General features: G+C 43.6%; 1 protein-coding gene across 1 annotated transcript in view; it reads right to left on the reverse strand.

Annotated features, from left to right (window-relative positions):
- Positions 1-17,216, reverse strand: part of LOC126297540 (uncharacterized) — a 447,952-nt gene that overhangs the window by 157,729 nt on the left and 273,007 nt on the right. The window contains exon 4 of the mRNA XM_049988454.1: positions 4,545-4,757. Within this exon, the coding sequence (XP_049844411.1) occupies positions 4,545-4,757 (213 nt within the window). The remainder of the gene's footprint in view (positions 1-4,544; positions 4,758-17,216) is intronic.

Consider the following 17,216-nt stretch of genomic DNA (forward strand, 5'->3'; position numbering starts at 1 on the left):
AGGGATTCCTCTTGCCACTCTGTTGACATCTTGTTCTGCACAGCCGAGTGCTGCCAAACAGACATGCCGTAGTGTCCCACTACTGTAGGGCCCTATCAGTGTGAAGCACAGTTCCCATACAAAAATATGGAGGCAGTTACCATGACATACTCTACTCATAGCAACATCTACATCTACATCCATGATCCGCAAGCCACCTGACGGTGTGTGGTAGAGGGTACCTTAAGTATCTCTATTGGTTCTCCCTTCTATTCCAGTCGCGTAGTGTTCGTGGAAAGAAAGATTGTCGGTATGCCTCTGTGTGGTCTCTAATCTCTCTGATTTTACCCTCATGGTCTCTTCGCGAGAGGAGGGAGCAATATACTGCTTGACTCCTCGGTGAAGGTATGTTCTCGAAACTTCAACAAAAGCCCGTACCAAGCTACTGAGCGTCTCTCTTGCATAGTCTTCCACTGGAGTTTATCTATCATCGCCATAACGCTTTCGCGATTACTAAATGATCCTGTAACGAAGCGCGCTGCTCTCTGTTGGATCTTCTCTATCTCTTCTATCAACTCTATCTGGTACGGATCCCACACTGGTGAGCAGTATTCAAGCAGTGGGCGAACAAGTGTACTGTAACTTACTTCCTTTGTTTTCGGACTGCATTTCCTTAGGATTCTTCCAATGAATCTGTCTGGCATCTGCTTTACCGACGATTAAATCTACATGGTCACTCCATTTTAAATCACTCCTAATGCCTACTCTTCAATAATTTATGGAATTAACTGCTTACAGTTGGTGACCTGGTACATTGTAGATAAATGATAAAGTATCTTTCTTTCTATGTATTCGCAGAACATTACACTTGTCTACATTGAGATTCGATTGCCATTTCTTCCACCATGCATCAATTCGTTGCATTTTCTACTGCACTTCAGTACAATTTTCCATTGTTACAATCTTTTGATATACTACAGCATCATCCGCGAAAATCCTCAGTGAATTTTCGATGTTGTCCACAAGGTGATTTATATATACTGTGAACAGCAACGGTCCTACGACACTCCCCTGCGGCACACCTGAAATCACTCTTACTTCGGAAGACTTCTCCCCACTGAGAATGACATGCTGCGTTGTCATCTAGGAACTCTTCAATCCAATCACACAATTGCTCTGATAGTCCATATGCTCTTACTTTGTTCATTAAACGACTGTCGGGAACTGCATCAAACGCCTTGCGGAAGTCAAGAAACACGGCATCTACCTGGGAACCCGTGTCTATGGCCCTCTGACTCTCTTGGACAAATAGCGCGAGCTGGGTTTCACACGATCGTCTTTTTAGAAACCCGTGCTGATTCCTACGGAGTAGATTTCTAGTCCTCAGGAAAGTCATGATACTCGAACATAATACGTGTTACAAAATTCTGCAAATGTTCGACGTTAGAGATATAGGTTTATAGTTCTGCACATCTGTTCGACGTCCTTTCTTGAAAACGGGGATGACCTGTGCCCTTTTCCAATCTTTTGGAACACCGCTGCAAGAAGAGGGGCAAGTGCCATAAGCGCTCTGTCATAGTGTATCTCTAAATATGTCAAAATAACTGCTATGTCGAAACCATCATCGTTCATTTAGCTAGTCCATGTAGCTCTGTTTTTAACGGTTTACATACACTGATGAGCCAAACCATTATGACCACTGCCCACTGAGAGACTTTATGCTCTCTGGTGGCGCTAGGGCACGTGACGCTGTAAGAGAAGTGTATGAGCGGAGCAGAGACAAATGGGGAATCATTCTAGCTACGATAAGCGTCGCTAATGTGGATATCCCCCGATTTAAGCGACTTTGACAAAAGCGAGATTCTCTTGGCCCAGTGCCTAGGAACTTGCATCTCGCAAACGGCGAAGCTGGTCTACTTTTGGCGTGCTACTGTCGTGAGCACGTGTGGCAAGTGGTTGAAGAATGCCGAAACCATGATTAGGCGAAAAGAAGGTGGACGTCCATATCTCACCACAGGACATAGGCTTGCCTGCTCTCTAAAGAAGGATAGACGGCGATCTGTGGCAGATCTGACGACAGAGTACAGTACTCTCGCAGGCAAAAGTATTTTGGAGCACAGTTCAGCGCACAGTGTTGAACGGGATGTTCCCCAGCAGATGACCCCTACGTGTTCACATGTTGATCCAACAACATCGTCGATTATAATTACAGTGGTCACGGGAATATCGAGATTGGACCTCTGATCAATGAAATAGTGTTGTCTGGTCTGATGAATTCCCTTTTTTTGGTAAACCAGGTCAATTTTCGTGTCCGATACTCTGTCATCCAGACAAACATGCAGCGCGCCACGGATTCAGGCCGGTGGGAGCAGTGTTATCTTATGGACGACCTTCACCAGGGCTTCCATAGGACCTGTGGTAGTATTCGAAAGCACCATGACAGCTATGGACTATGTGAACGTTATTAGGGGCCACTTGTAACCCCTCATGCTTGATGTCTTCGCCAACAGCGATGGCATCTTCCGGCAGGATAAATGTTCGCGTCACAAGGCCACAATCTTCCTGCAATGGTTTGAAGGTCATGAGAGTGAACTGACGTTGATGTCTTGGCCATCAAATTCGGCTTATCTGAATCTGTTGAAAGCCAACTGGAACGCTATCGGGCGCCAGCTCCGCACCCACAAACCAACCGCCCGTAAGTTACGAGAATGGTCTGACCTGTGCGTAGGTATCTGCTACCACAAACCTCTCGAAACCTATCATGTACTTGTCGAACCCATGCCACGCAGAGTCACTACTGAATAGCGTTCCAAAGGTGCGCCAACACGGTTTTAAGTACATCATAATGTTTTGGCTCATCAGTGTAGACATCTGACCTTTTTTTCTCGATGTGAAAAACTATCTGCCCTTTTGCCCGATTTATTCTTTATCGGGGCTTCCACACTTGTGTTTGTACTGTCCCGAGATGAATAACTTTTTTTCCGTTCGCCGCATATTATACATTGAAGACACAAAGAATTTCGTACACCTACCTAATATCGTGTAGTGCTCCCACGAGTACGCAGAAGTGCCACAATACGACGTGGCATTTACTCGACTAATGTGTGAAGTAGTGCTGGAGCGAACTGACACCATGAGTCCTGCAGGGCTGTCCATAAATCCGTAAGGGTACGAGAGGGTGGAGATATCTTCTGAACAGCACGTTGCAGGGCATCCTAGATATGCTCAACAATGTTCATGCCTGGGGAGTTTCGTGGCCAGCGGAAGTGTTTAAACTCAGAAGAGTGTTCCTGGAGCCACTCTATAGTAATTCTGAAAGTATGGGGTGTGCGCATTGTACTGCTGCAATTGCTCAAGTCCGTCGGAATGCACAATGGACATGAATGGATGCAGGTGGTCAGACAGGATGCTTACTTACGTGTCAACTTTCAGTAGTATCTAGACGTAACAGGGGGTCCATTATCATTCCAAGTGCACATACCCCACACCCTTACAGAGCTTCCACCAGCTTCAACAGCCCTGCTAACATGCTGGGTCCATGGATTCATAAGGTTGTTTCCATAAACGTACATGCCCATCCGCTCGGTACAATTTGAAACTAGATTCATGTGACCAGTTAACATCTTCCCAGTAATCGACAGTCCAATGTAGGTGTTGACCGGCGCAGGCGAGGCGTAAAGCCTTGTATCGTGCAGTCATCAAGAGTACACGAGTGGGCCTTCGGCTCCGAAAGCCCATATCGATGATGTTTCGTTGAATGGTTCTAACGCTGGCACTTGGTGATGGTACAACATTGAATTCTGCAGCAATTGGTGGAAGGGTTGCACCGCTCTCACGTTGAACGATTCTCTTCAGTCGTCGTAGGTTGCAGGATCTTTCCCCGGCCGCACAGATGTCCGACATTTGATCTTTTACCCAATTCCTCATACTCTCGGTAAGGTCGTAAGGGAAAATTCCCTCTTGATCGCTACCTCGGAGGTCGTGTGTCCCATAGCTTGTGCTCCGACTCTAACATCTTTTCAATCTCATTTAAATCTCGATAATCTGGCAATTAAGCAGCAGTAACCGATCTAACAACAGGGCCAGACACTTGTTGTCTTATTTGGTCGTTGCCGACCGCAGCACAGTATTTCTCCTGTTTACATGTCTCTGTATCTAAACACGCAAGCGTATACCAGTTTCTTTGGCGTTTCAGTGTATTATGCCTTTATTTCCTTTCTAGTGCGTTCATGACTCTGAAACCCATTTTACGACCCCACTGTGCCATTTTATGTGATATTAGTTTGTTGTAGGCCATTTTTCGATTCTTTGCTTTCTTACCGTTCTTATTATTACCGGAATTGTTATTCGCTAAATTCACAGACATTTCCTCGTGAACGCATTTTTCTTTTTTTGTGTAGTCTCTCAATTGTATTAACGTGATAGTTGTTATTAATCGCGACTTGTTTCACAACTGCTAGTTCTTAGTTGTTTTCCTATTTGAGAACAGCCAGACATAATGCTTTGAGTAGCGAAGGTGGCAGGAGCAGTCCCGCACGTTTACAACTATTTTAAGTAGAGCTCACCTTGGTACAGCGGGCCTTCTTGCAGAGGAAGTAGCCGTTGAGCTTGGCGTTGTCGCGCTCGCTATCGATGACAAGGCCGTCCGCCTTGTAGGTGCACTCGTGCATTTTCGACATGCCGTCACAATGGCCGTTTTTACACGAGTAGAAGCCGGTCAGCGCTCCACACTCCGACCCGTTGTTACAGTTGAATTTGGGAAGTGATGAGGGATTAACCTGCAAACAGGAGGAAACATGCCATGTATTCCAACTAACAATGTCTCTTGTCAGAAGAGAAGGCTGGCGAACAGCTGTAGGCCAGGTTCACTACTGCAAGCTTAAGAAGACATTCGTAAAAGAGAAAAAAATAAATCTACATATATATCTTATGTAATATATTCAAAAGTGATGACAAGCGAACTTCATCACACTCCACAGTACGCATAACTGGCTGCCGTCCACTACGTGAAATTTCGTTTTGTTTCGTGTAGATGCAAACCGTACATCTCACATATTAATGGCATAATACACTGAGGTGAGAATAGTTGTGGGATGGAAATAAAGTGAAGTCCCATGCGTCTTTACAGAGCGTAGGGGACGATGCGGGAGACCCACACCGCCTTACTAGGTAAGGTCCTAGTGGAGGTGGTTTGCCATTGCCTTCCTCCGACCGTTATGGGGATGAATGATGATGATGAAGACGACATAACAACACCCAGTCATCTTGAGGCAGGAAAAATCCCTGACCCCACCGGGAATCTAACCCGGGACCCCGTGCTCGGGAAGCGAGAACGCTACCGCGAGACCACGAGCAGCGGACAGTTGTGGGATACCTCCTATGTAAAATCGCTAAGTGGGTGTAAGCCTTCCATACAGTCACCTGCAAACCAGTCTCATATGGCAGCTGAGGGCAGCAAAATGAAAGCGGAAGTTTTAAATGTAACGTTCAAGAAATCGTTCCCGCAGGAGAATCATACAAACATACCGGCGTTTGATCGTCGAACAGACTCCTGTACGGACGACTTAGTTATAAATATCCCTGGCGTACAGAAATAACCGAAGGAGTTGAAAATAAGTAAGTCATCAGGTCAGGATGGAATCCCAATTAGGTTTTTCAACGAGTACTTAATTGTATTGGCCCCATACTTAGCTTGCTTTTACAGCGAATCTCTTGCCCAGCGACTGGGAACAAGCGCAGGTGACTCCTGTGTATAAGAAGGGCAGAAGATCGAAACCCCCAAAAATATCCCTGACGCCGGTCTGCTGCAGAATCCTTAAACGTATTCTCAGTTCGAAGTGAATAAATTTCCTTGAGATCTAGAAGATCATGTCCACGAATCAGCTTGGTTTTAGAAAGCATCGTTCGGGCGATACTCAGCTTACCCTTGTCTCACTTGATATACTGCGAACTATGGATGAAGGGCGACAGACTATTTCCATATTTCTAGATTTCCGGAAAGTATTTGACACAGTGCCCGACTGCAGACAGAAAACCAGGGTACGAGCGTATGGAATAGAATCCCAGACATGTGAGTGGCTTGAAGACTTCGACGGCGAATGTACATCAGAGGATCAGAGGCAAGGGCATTGGCAGGACTGCTCCAGGAATGTGTGAGAGTATCGCTAATATTCTATATATACATAAATCATTTGGCAGACAGGATGGGCAGCAATTTGCGGCTGTTTGCTGATGATGCTGTGGTGATCGGTAAGGTGTTGTCGTTGAGTGACTGTAGGAGGATGCAAGATGAATTAGACAAATTTTCTAGTCTGTGTGATAAAAGGCAGCTAGCTCTAAATGTAGAAAAATGTAAATTAATACGGATGAGTGGGAAAAACAAACCCGCACTGTTCAGATACAGCATTAGTAGTGCCCTGCTTGACACTGTTGCGTTGTTTAAATATCTGGGAGTAACGTTGGAAAGCGATTTGAAATGTAACGAACATATGAGGATTGTTGTAAAAAAGGCAAATGCCCGAATCCTAGGATGACATGCAGGCAATTCAGAGGCCGGCTGCTAGATTTGTTACCGGCAGGTTCGAATAAATGCAAGTGTTCGGGAAATGCTTTGGGAACTCAAGTAGGAATCTCTGGAGGGAAGGTAACATTCTTTTCGGGGAACACTGTCTAGAAAATTTAGAGAACAGGCGTTTGAAGCTGACTGCAAAACAATTCTGTTACCTCCAACATACACTATGCGTGAGGACCACGAAAATAAGGTACTACTTCAAATGCCTCATTTCCTTACCTAATTCCCTCAACATCGCCTGATTTAATTTGACTACATTCCATTACCCTCGTCTTGCTTTTGTTGATGTTCACCTTATATCCTCATTTCAAGACAGTGTCCATACCGTTCAGCTGCTCTTGCAGGTCTTTGCTGTCTCTGACAGGTTTACCTCCTAATATCGTATCGGACCTCGTTTTGCGCTGTGCAGTGCCGCAACTGGACTTGGCATAGACACAACAATTCGTTGGAAGTCCCCTGCAGAAATACTGAGCCACGATGCCACTATATATGTCCATAATGTCGAAAGTACTGCCGGTCCAGTGCTCCCCGAAAAGAATGTTACCTTCCCTCCAGAGATTCCCACTTGAGTTCCCGAAGCATTTCCCTAACACTTGCATTTATTCGAACCTGCACAAACAGATATATCAATAGTGTCCCATGAATGTTCGATGGAGTATATATCGGGCGATCTGGGTGATTAAATTATTCGCTCGAAAGCTCCAGAATGTTCTTCAAGCCAATCGCGAACAATTGTGGCCCGGTAACATGGCGCATTGCCATCTATAAAAATTCCATCGTTGTTTGGGGTTATGGAGCCCATGAATGGCTGAAAATGGTCTGCAAGTAGCCGAACATAACCAAGGGCTCAGTCCATTGCATTTAAACCCAAGCCACACCATTATGGAGCCACCACTAGCGTACACAGTGCTTTGTTGACTACTTCGTGAGATCTGCGCCACACTCGAACCCTACCATCAGCTGTTACCAGCTGAAATCGGAACTCATCCGACCAGGCCACGGTTTTACAGTCGTCTAGGCCCAACCAATATGGTCACGAGCCCAGGCGACGCCGTACTGTTAGCAAAGGTGGTACTCGCGTGGGTCGCCTGCTCCTATAGCCCGTTAACGCCATATTTCGCCGCACTGTCCTAATGGACTCGTTCGTCGAACGTGCCACGTCGATTTCTGCGGTTATTTCATGCATTGTTGCTTGTCTATTAGCCCTGACAGCTCTGTGCAAGCGCCGTTGCTGTCTGCCGTTAAGTGAAGGCTTTCGGCCACTGCGTTGTCCGTTGTGAGAGGTATTGCCTGAAATTTGGTATTATCGGTATATTCTTGACACTGTGGATCTACAAATATAGAATTCCCTAACGATATTCGAAATGAAATGTCCCATGGGTCTAGCTCCAACTACCATTCACGTTCAAAGTGTAATTTCCATCGTGCGTCCATAATCACGCCGCAAACATTTTCACAGGAATGACCTGAGTACAAATGACAGGGCCGCCAATGAACTGCCCTTTTATACCTTGTGTACACGATACTACCGCCATCTGTATATGTGGTTTACGCTATTCCATGACCTTTGTCACATCAATGTAAATTTCTGTAGCAGAATGTGAGCAGCTCGTGGCTTGGGGAATGGGTGTGTATGTTGTCCTCATCATCACCGGATCGCAAGACACTGAAGTGGAGCCAAATAAAATGACTTGCACCAGTCGGTCCAGCTATCCTGAAGGAGACTTCCGGACAGAAATGCCATACGCACATGTGATATCTATAGAAGCACGAAAGTTCATCTGAACAGAGATACGCACGAAAGAACACAAAATTAGAGCCTACTGGAGCTGAAAAACGAGCGAGAGATGAAGCACGTCTGCATTGGAGCACACTGTGATAACCATATACAGTCAGACGAAGAAACTTTGTTTACTGTACTACAATTAGTGGAGAATATGCTTATATTGTTACTACTGCGCTTATTGGAGCGTCATCTGACCATCTAAACACACCGCAGGAAAAAAAAATTAGTACACCAGGAAAGACGACGTCGGTTGTGATCCTATGACGACATATGCCATCGGGGGATAGTTGACGTACTGATAATGGTTTCAACGTCGTCCGCCAACAGATAGCATTGTAGCATAGTTACGAGGGAGCCATTTGTGTATAGCCTGTAATAGGGAATGCTCATAGCCAGAAGGCTCAGTGTGGTGCAAACGTGTGAACCAAGCAGACAACCATGACACAGAGACACACTTGTGCTTCCTACACCCAACGGAGCGAGTTTTAAAGGAGTCAAATTGTGGTCTTCCTAGTGGCGGAAGTGTCCTTTCGTAGAATTGCCGCTCAAGTTGGACGTTCTGCGTAAGTTGTGCGACGATGCTGGTATCAGTGGTCATGTGAACATTCACAGTTACTCGGTTGCAACTTTCCACCAACATGATATCTCCGCATGGAACGGCTGGGCTCTGCTACTGACTTTTTTCGTCTTTGACAGTTTCCTCGCGTCTCTGCGTTCAGACTGTCAACAGATCATTTCTCATAACGAGCTACCGCTGATAGCGCAGAGCAAACAGGCTCTTGTCAACGCCCTCTACAAGTATGTTCGTTGAGATTCTTTGCTGCATTACAGCATTAGATATAGCAATCGTGAATGTAAAGCATTGTAGAAACAGTACGAAACGGAATTAACCACATAGGGGCTTCAGAAAGTGAGTTTCAAATGCCGTCCGCGTTAAGACTACTGCGCAACGAGAGTGTCGCATTGTCAATAGGGTAAGCAAAACATCAAAGCTGTACGTAGCTTCATCGTATCGCGTCCAACAATATGACGAGGGCCATACAGACGTGGGCGATGCCGATGTGCAAGTTCATATCTTGCATCATGTTATTTCCATATTTTCGGCAAGCTATAAGAGCATCTGCGGGGTAAGAGATTTTCCGACAGTGAGTACGTTAACATGGACGTTCTCGAATGGCCACGTGACAAATGAACAGATTTATATAATCGAGGAACTGAACAACAGGTACAACCTTTCGATCGTGCCTCTGCTGAAATATAGTGTCATTTATCTGTGTCACTTTTAAATGCAGTGCAGCATTCAATAAAACTGACCTGGCCTGGCATAATAACGTGTAACTTACATTTTGAAAAATTGTCGTAGGAACGGAGCTACCGGACGCCAAGGACGAACACCATTTTACACCCAAAGTATGGCAGCTGAAAAGGTGCTCACAAATTCCACGACATCCACTGTTCATACGACTTATGCTGCAGCTGTCTACGCTTCAAACAATGGTTAAAATGGCTCTGAGCACTATGGGACTTAACACCTGAGGTCATCAGTCCCCTAGAATTATAACTACTTAAACCTAACTAACCTAAGGACATCACACACATCCATGCCCGAGGCAGGATTCGAACCTGCGACTGTAGCAGCAGCGCAGTTCCGGACTGAAGCGCCTAGAACCGCTCGGCCACAGCGGCCGGCTAAGAGCGTGCATCGAGTTTAAGTGTAGGTCTACGTAGTTTATCTATAGAAAAATGTTTGAAATTCATTTAGTTTCCTAAGAATTACGTATGTTTACTAAGAGTTTGTGATGTAACGATTCTTAGCAGAGCAAGTGTATCCGAATTTGCGATTCTAAAAATTGCTTCCCAACTATTCATAAATTTCCCGTAAATGAAAAAGCGACCGCAAAATTACTATGCAAAACTGCTGACGTAGAGCTGTTCGATATTCGTCACAATTTCTGTCCATATGAAAATAAAATTTTTGTTGCGTAGTGAGATATTGTCCCGTAATCCTACCCCTTATATATCTGCGCTTTTTTCCAGTCACATGGGTCTTTGCACTGGGCGACAAATTCGCGATAAATGCAAGCTCCACGTCTGAAGGAGCAGACACTGCAGACGATCTATGGCTGCATAAAATAGAAGAGCTGAATCCGCAAATTATGAATACGATTAGACATCAGCTGTACAATTTATAAGTGACACATAAAAATTTACGCCATACCGGGACTCGAACCCGGATTTATCGCTTAACTCTTAACTTCGGCTATCTGTGCACGTGCCCAGTTCCGACACAGACCTCCGTATGACACCGTGTTCACGTCCTGTATTGATACACTGTCTATGATTCCAGCACAGGGAGAGACATCATTATTGTCGCGATCTGTCAAGGGGCATATAATACAGTTTTTCAGTGTCTGTATTTGACAATGTATAGTACTATACAATGTGCCTAAGACGTGCATGCATGTCTGTAGAACACTGCATTGTACTATACAGACACAGTAAAATACAGACATTGTAGACTTCTATTACGTGCTAAGACAGGCCACGGAGACGATAATAACCTCGTCTCTCACTGTTCGGCAAACATAGATGTCTGCAAGCACTAAGGAACGTAGAGATAGTGACGTATGAAAGTTTGAATCAGTCCAGAATGGATGGTCTAAGCAAATGTTCAAATGTGTGTAAAATCTTATGGGACTTAACTGCTAAGGTCATCAGTCCCTAAGCTTACACGCTACGTAACCTAAATTATCCTAAGGACAAACACACACACACCCATGCCCGAGGGAGGACTCGAACCTCCTCCGGGACCAGCCGCACAGTCCATTGCTGCAGCGCCTCAGACCGCTCGGCTAATCCCGCGCGGCGATGGTCTAAGCGTTTAAGGTGATTGCTCGGATAATGCGACAAGTCCAGGTTCAAGTCACAGTTTGGCACAGATTTTCACGTGTCACTAATAAATTGTACAGTTGATATCTAATCTTGCGAATACAACTCTTCTATTTCACACAGCCGTAGATTGTCTGCAGTGTCTGTTCCTTCAGACATAGATGCTTGTCTGAAGGACATTACATGTTACTACATTACGATATTACACTGCTAAATTGCATATGTTGCTCTAGTGTTTTAAGTTGACTAAATGAAACGTTTATAGCTTGCTTGCCTGTTCATCTTCGCTTTCCTTTCACAAATAACCTTCACTCCACATTATAAGAGTGGCTCAATGCACCTAGTGTTGAAGATGTAAACCCACGAAAGATTTGTTTATATCTGATAATAAAATACGATGGATTGCTTCGACTCAGTTATATTTCGTATTGGAATTACAAATGTCGTGGTGACGAAAGATGCGGACCTTTCAGACAGCGTTCTGGTCTGTGGGATGAATTCGTTTTTTTGTAAATTGGTTGCGTGAGGAAAGAGTGTTCGTGGAATGGCGTGCAGAGCGCCCCAGGAGGCGGGGAGCCGCCGTCCCCCGAGTGTCCCGCACGGTTTCCTATTACCACTAGAGGCCAGCCACTGCTCCCCTCCACCGCTTCGACTACATTTCCTCTAATTGCCCCATGTAGTAGACGCAACACAAAGGCGTGCACGCAGCATCCGAGAAAAACAAAATGGCATTTTCCATTAAGGTTGCCAACCCGCCCATGCTTCCCACGGGTGGAACTAATTGTAAGTATCCACGGCCGGACGACTTCCTGGTATAGTGGCAATAAATTATGTACTCAGGCCTTTCTCGTGACTCATTCTGTCTAGTAGTGGAAACCGTATCAAAATCCTGACAGTAGTTCGTGAACTTAGTCTTCACATACGCGCAGAAAAACGGGGCGACGATTTTAATTATAATATCTAGTGACATAAATATGGAACCGATAACTCTACATTAAGCCCGGTCCACACGCAACTATCTGTCTGCGCAGACATCGGCGCAGAAGTCTGTACATGTAAAAGATCGCTGCAAATGTGGTGTGTTCACACGACACAAACCTCAATCTACTACTTGCCCGCCATCTGTCGGTGTAGAAAAGAATTATCAGTGGCAAGCGACTACGCTCCCCGTAAACGTCAACAATTTAATTCAGTTATATAGAAATGGAGGAAGTTCTGTTGTGGTCTGTGTTCGCAACTTGTGTTGCAAAAAACATACAGACCAACCGCAGGAAACAGAGTAAGCGGTCAAAATGGTGTAGACAGTGGCTGCTAAAGCGAAAGCAGTTTTCTCACGTAAATTTCCTGCGAGATTTGTAGGGCGAACCTTAAAAAAGCCAAGCAGATCAAATTACCATAACATTGTTTGGTATACTTGATCTACTCCTACACCAGATCTTCTAGATTTCTGAACTTTGATAACTCTTTTCGGTAAACAGTTCGCAATGAATTTATTTTTTTTATATTACTGTTTCTCTGTTTGCCGAGGCGTCAACTGCCAGCTATTTTTCAATTAGATCATTGTATGGTGCTGTCCTTTTGTCTCGGTCACTACATTCTTTACTTTTAATCTTCCACAAACATGGGTGGTTTCTATATATTTCGATGAATTCACTAACAAACTATCGAGAACACTGACGAGTATCACCCACTTTAATGCTCTGTGCGCACAAATACAAACATTAGGCTGAGCAAACAGTTGTTTCGCGCCAGATTTGCGGTGATCTCCTGTCCACACGCTCCAGGTTGTCTGCGCAGATGTGGTTTGAACCTACAGATTTGAGAGGTTTCGCTCAAACCTCCAACTCCAACTTCCAGGTTTGCACACACCTCAGGTTGGTGCAAATCTTCTGTCCACACGCAACGATCTGTCTGCGCAGATGTGATGTGCACAGACATTTGCACAGACAGATCTTTGTAAAAGTACCGTAGGCCACCGTAGACTACCAGAGATAATTGTAGACTACAGTAGTTTTCCTAGTAGCCATGGTCAGTTAAGATAGTCACTGCCTTACTTTTACATTAGGTGTGTAGCATACCTGTCGAGCGTTATCTCATTTGGAACACTTCGTTTGCGTGTGCGATCAGCGTCTTAGTAGATTCCACTAAAAACCGAAAGTGGTGAACAGCCTAGAAACTTTGTAAGGCCATATATAGGGCCGTGTAACCTAAAGAACGTTTTTGTTCTACGTAGCTCTCTCCCTGTGTGTTACTCAAAAATAAACAGCTTTTATAGTAAAACTGAATTTGTCAATGTTTAATTTATGCTTTATTCGAATTTTTTAATGTGAAAAGAGGAATGTTGCAGCAAAAATAAAAATAAAACTGAAGAGATTTATGAGGTAGCACTGGAAAATGTTATTTCCTTTAAAAAAAGGTAAAAGAAAAGAAAACGCAAGCAGTCGTTGGACCCCAGTTTCTCTCGCATACATTCATTATTGTTTCTTTCCCCACCACTGCCACCAATACTACCGTTAATCCTTCCATTCACTACATCATTTTTGTACTGTACCAAAACTACCGAACTATAATTTCGGTAGTGCGCAACTCTACATGTATTTAACACTTATCATTCTTGTATATTTATGAATGATATTCATAAACCGTCCTCGTGAATCAGTCTATTAGTGAAAATTGTATCAAGAACCCTACAGTAGTTTCTGAGAGTAGTTTCACATAAAGGCAGAAAAGAGGGAGATATTTAATTTATAATATATCCATTTATGTCTCTCGATTAGTCTCAGGTCTGGCAAAATGACTTACACGTTTTAATTGTGCGATATACGAATGATTGAATTACCTATAGAATAATATATTACCATCACATATCTATTTCATAAAACCAGCTAATGATCTATCTCCTAAAATAAGAATATTATGTTGAGTGATAAGTCAATGAGCTGCATAGAGCAAAACATTTATGGACGTAAGATTCAAGGAGAACAAAAACGGTATGACTGCATCTGTATAAACGTTTTCTTTAATATAGTAAATAAGCAAATGCCCAAGCCTACGTGCAGAAATTCGTTAGATTTGGTATTTTGTATAGGGGAGGGAAAGGATCCTCCTTGGCACAACAAACATATTAGGAAGTTGCTGAGAAAGCAGAGAATTTTGCACAGTCGATACGTTTAGTATTCACTGTCCCGCTGACAAACAGAAATTATGCAAAATGAAAGCTGTTGTCAGAAAGACAGTGATAGACTCTTTTTAACGAATTTGAAAGGAATATTTTATCTGCATATTCTAAAAATAATCCCAAAAAATTTTGGTCGTACGTAAAATCTATGAACGCTGCAAATAATTCAATACCTTCTCTTGCTGACAGTACGGGTAATGTAACTGATGATGATAAACAGAAGGCCGAAATTCTAAACCTAGCTTTCAAAAACTCGTTTACGATAGAGGACTTCAGCACTCTAGATTGCGGTTTATTGGTAGAATCCTGAAGTGAAGCAGTCCTTCAACAAAGGAAATAGCTTACAATACGTTAGTTCGTCCAGTCTTAGAGTACTGTTCGTCTGTGTGGGACCCTTACCAGTTGGGTCTGATTCAAGAGATTGACCAGGTCCAAAGAAGAGCGGCAAGATGCGTGACTGGTACAGTTAGCCATCGCGAGAGCGTTACAAATCTCATAGAAAGTTTGAAGTGGGACACACTTGCAGATAGACGACACGCTAAACAGAAGGGGCTCCTCACTAAATTCCGAAATCCAATCTTCACCGATGATGTAGAGCATGTATTATTACCACCAACTTTCAAATCGCGTAATGATCGTCATTCAAAGATAAGGGAAATAAGAGCTCGTACTGAGGCTTACAGACAGTATTTTTTCCCTCACGCGATCCGCGAGTGGAACAGAGGAGGGGAAATATGACTTCGGCGCGAATTGTGTCCTCCGCCACACACCGCTTGGTGGCTAGCAGAGTATATATGTAGATGTCGATGTAGACGTAGCGGAGCTGGGAAGGGGAGGATGTGATATATACCTTTTATAAATGGTAAGCAGAAGTTGAAACAAATTGGAATGTGATACTGGCAAAGAAAGTAAATAGACCAGTGGTTCTCAACAGGTGGACCGCGGACCCCCAGGGGTCCGCGAGCTATGCCAGAGGGGTCCGCAAGACGCTATTAGTATAGAAAATACATTAAATATATTTCATATGATAACAGATTTTTTGTTTTGGCCGCTTCCTGCATGAGCAGAGCTTTAGCGAACGCTAACTTCTGCGTCTAGCGTCTTCCTAGGGCCAACTGACTCTAGCACACTCTAGTGCAAAACTAGAATTAGATAGAGGCAAATAGTTCTGCTGTATACCCTTAGACTGCGCTCCCTGCCTCTTTGCAGCTGACGACTGACAGTCACTTTACACAGAAACTCGCATTTCAGACGACAATCGGCCATTGTTAATTTATTGCCAGTGCTTTCACAGACCGTGTTGTTTACATATTCAATGTTCTGTATTAAAACAGTAGTGTTAGTAAGATTTCGAGTAATAATCAAAAATTTAACAATAACAGTGATGGCTAAATTGAAAAAGTTTTTAACTTCAATATTTTTTCAATAATGAATAAGTCAACGATTTTTCTAAGTACCAAAAATAGAAAACGTATAAAAAGACTCTTAATTTGGTTTTTTTAGGTACTTGATACTGAGATGTGACAAGGTACCAATCATGCTCGATGAGGGGATCCTCGAGAAAATTTTTTCCGGAACCCCTGAAATAGACAGATAAATGCGAAAGAGGAATGGTCGCAATCGAAGTAACCCAGGCCAAAAATTGAAAATTCAGTTACAATATCACAGACACAATGCTAGATTACATCCTTACTTGTCTAGGATTAATTGATTTGATGATAGGAGAAACAATAACACGAAAAAACTTACAAGAAATGTATTTAAGAAAACATACAGAGCCTTAGACGACGTGAAGGTACGCTTGGAAAAAGCAACAATGAACTTCCGTTATAAGGAAGCATTGCCATTTCCTCCAGTCATATCAGGGCACTTGAAGTGCTGGGGGCGTAGCAGGTCGCTTCCCGTCAGACGATCCGGCCGAAATAAGCAATCTCCGCCTCGTCGGCCGTGACACCTGAGATAGCAGAAAGGGCTCAGCTTACTCCCACCAAACACACCTCCCCTCCTGCATCATCACCTTATTATAACTTCACGTTATTATTATTGATGACGGACGTATTATCATGCAAATATCAGCGGTTCCTGTCGGTAAGCAGTACGATCTCGTACCGCTGATATGATGGTTGCTCCTAGCAAGGTGACTGACGCAAATAATGTGGGACAAATGAAACTATTGAATATCTGTAAGAGTGTCGGAGTGTGATGGGTGGAAGAGGAAGAGGCGGCACCGATGAACAAGCAAGAACAGTCTCTCAAAAATCTTGATATTAGGTCGATGTGTTTTATATAGATAATTGAAACTAATGCCATCTACAGCCTGTTATCTTTTTCAGAAATTGCACAACAACGTGGCGCAACGTTAAGACGCTGGATTTTCAATCTTGAGGATCGAGTTGCAAATCCTGTTTGGCTATCCAGCTTTAGGTATTCCATGGTTTCCCTAAATCGTTTAAGGAAAGTATCGGGACGGCTCCATTGAGAAGGAATAGATGAAACTACTTTCCCAACAATGTCCATTCTGAGTTTATGTTTCGTCACTAATTTATTCGTTGTTACTAGAACGCTAAGCCCCACTTTCCGTACATTTTCTAACAACTCCTTCAAATTGTATGAATGAAGTGTGCTACTAGTATGAAATATTATAGGCATTGAAATATTTACCGTCACTGTTATTTCAATGCGATATTGCATACAGTTGCTGAGAAATAACTTTTGAAATCCTGAAAGGTGTTTCTGCAAGTTAAAAGCAAATACACTACTGGCCATTAAAACTGATACACCACGAAGATGACGTGCTACAGACGAGAAATTTA

The sequence above is a fragment of the Schistocerca gregaria genome, chromosome X (genome assembly GCF_023897955.1).
Source record: "Schistocerca gregaria isolate iqSchGreg1 chromosome X, iqSchGreg1.2, whole genome shotgun sequence".
Lineage (NCBI taxonomy): Eukaryota > Metazoa > Arthropoda > Insecta > Orthoptera > Acrididae > Schistocerca > Schistocerca gregaria.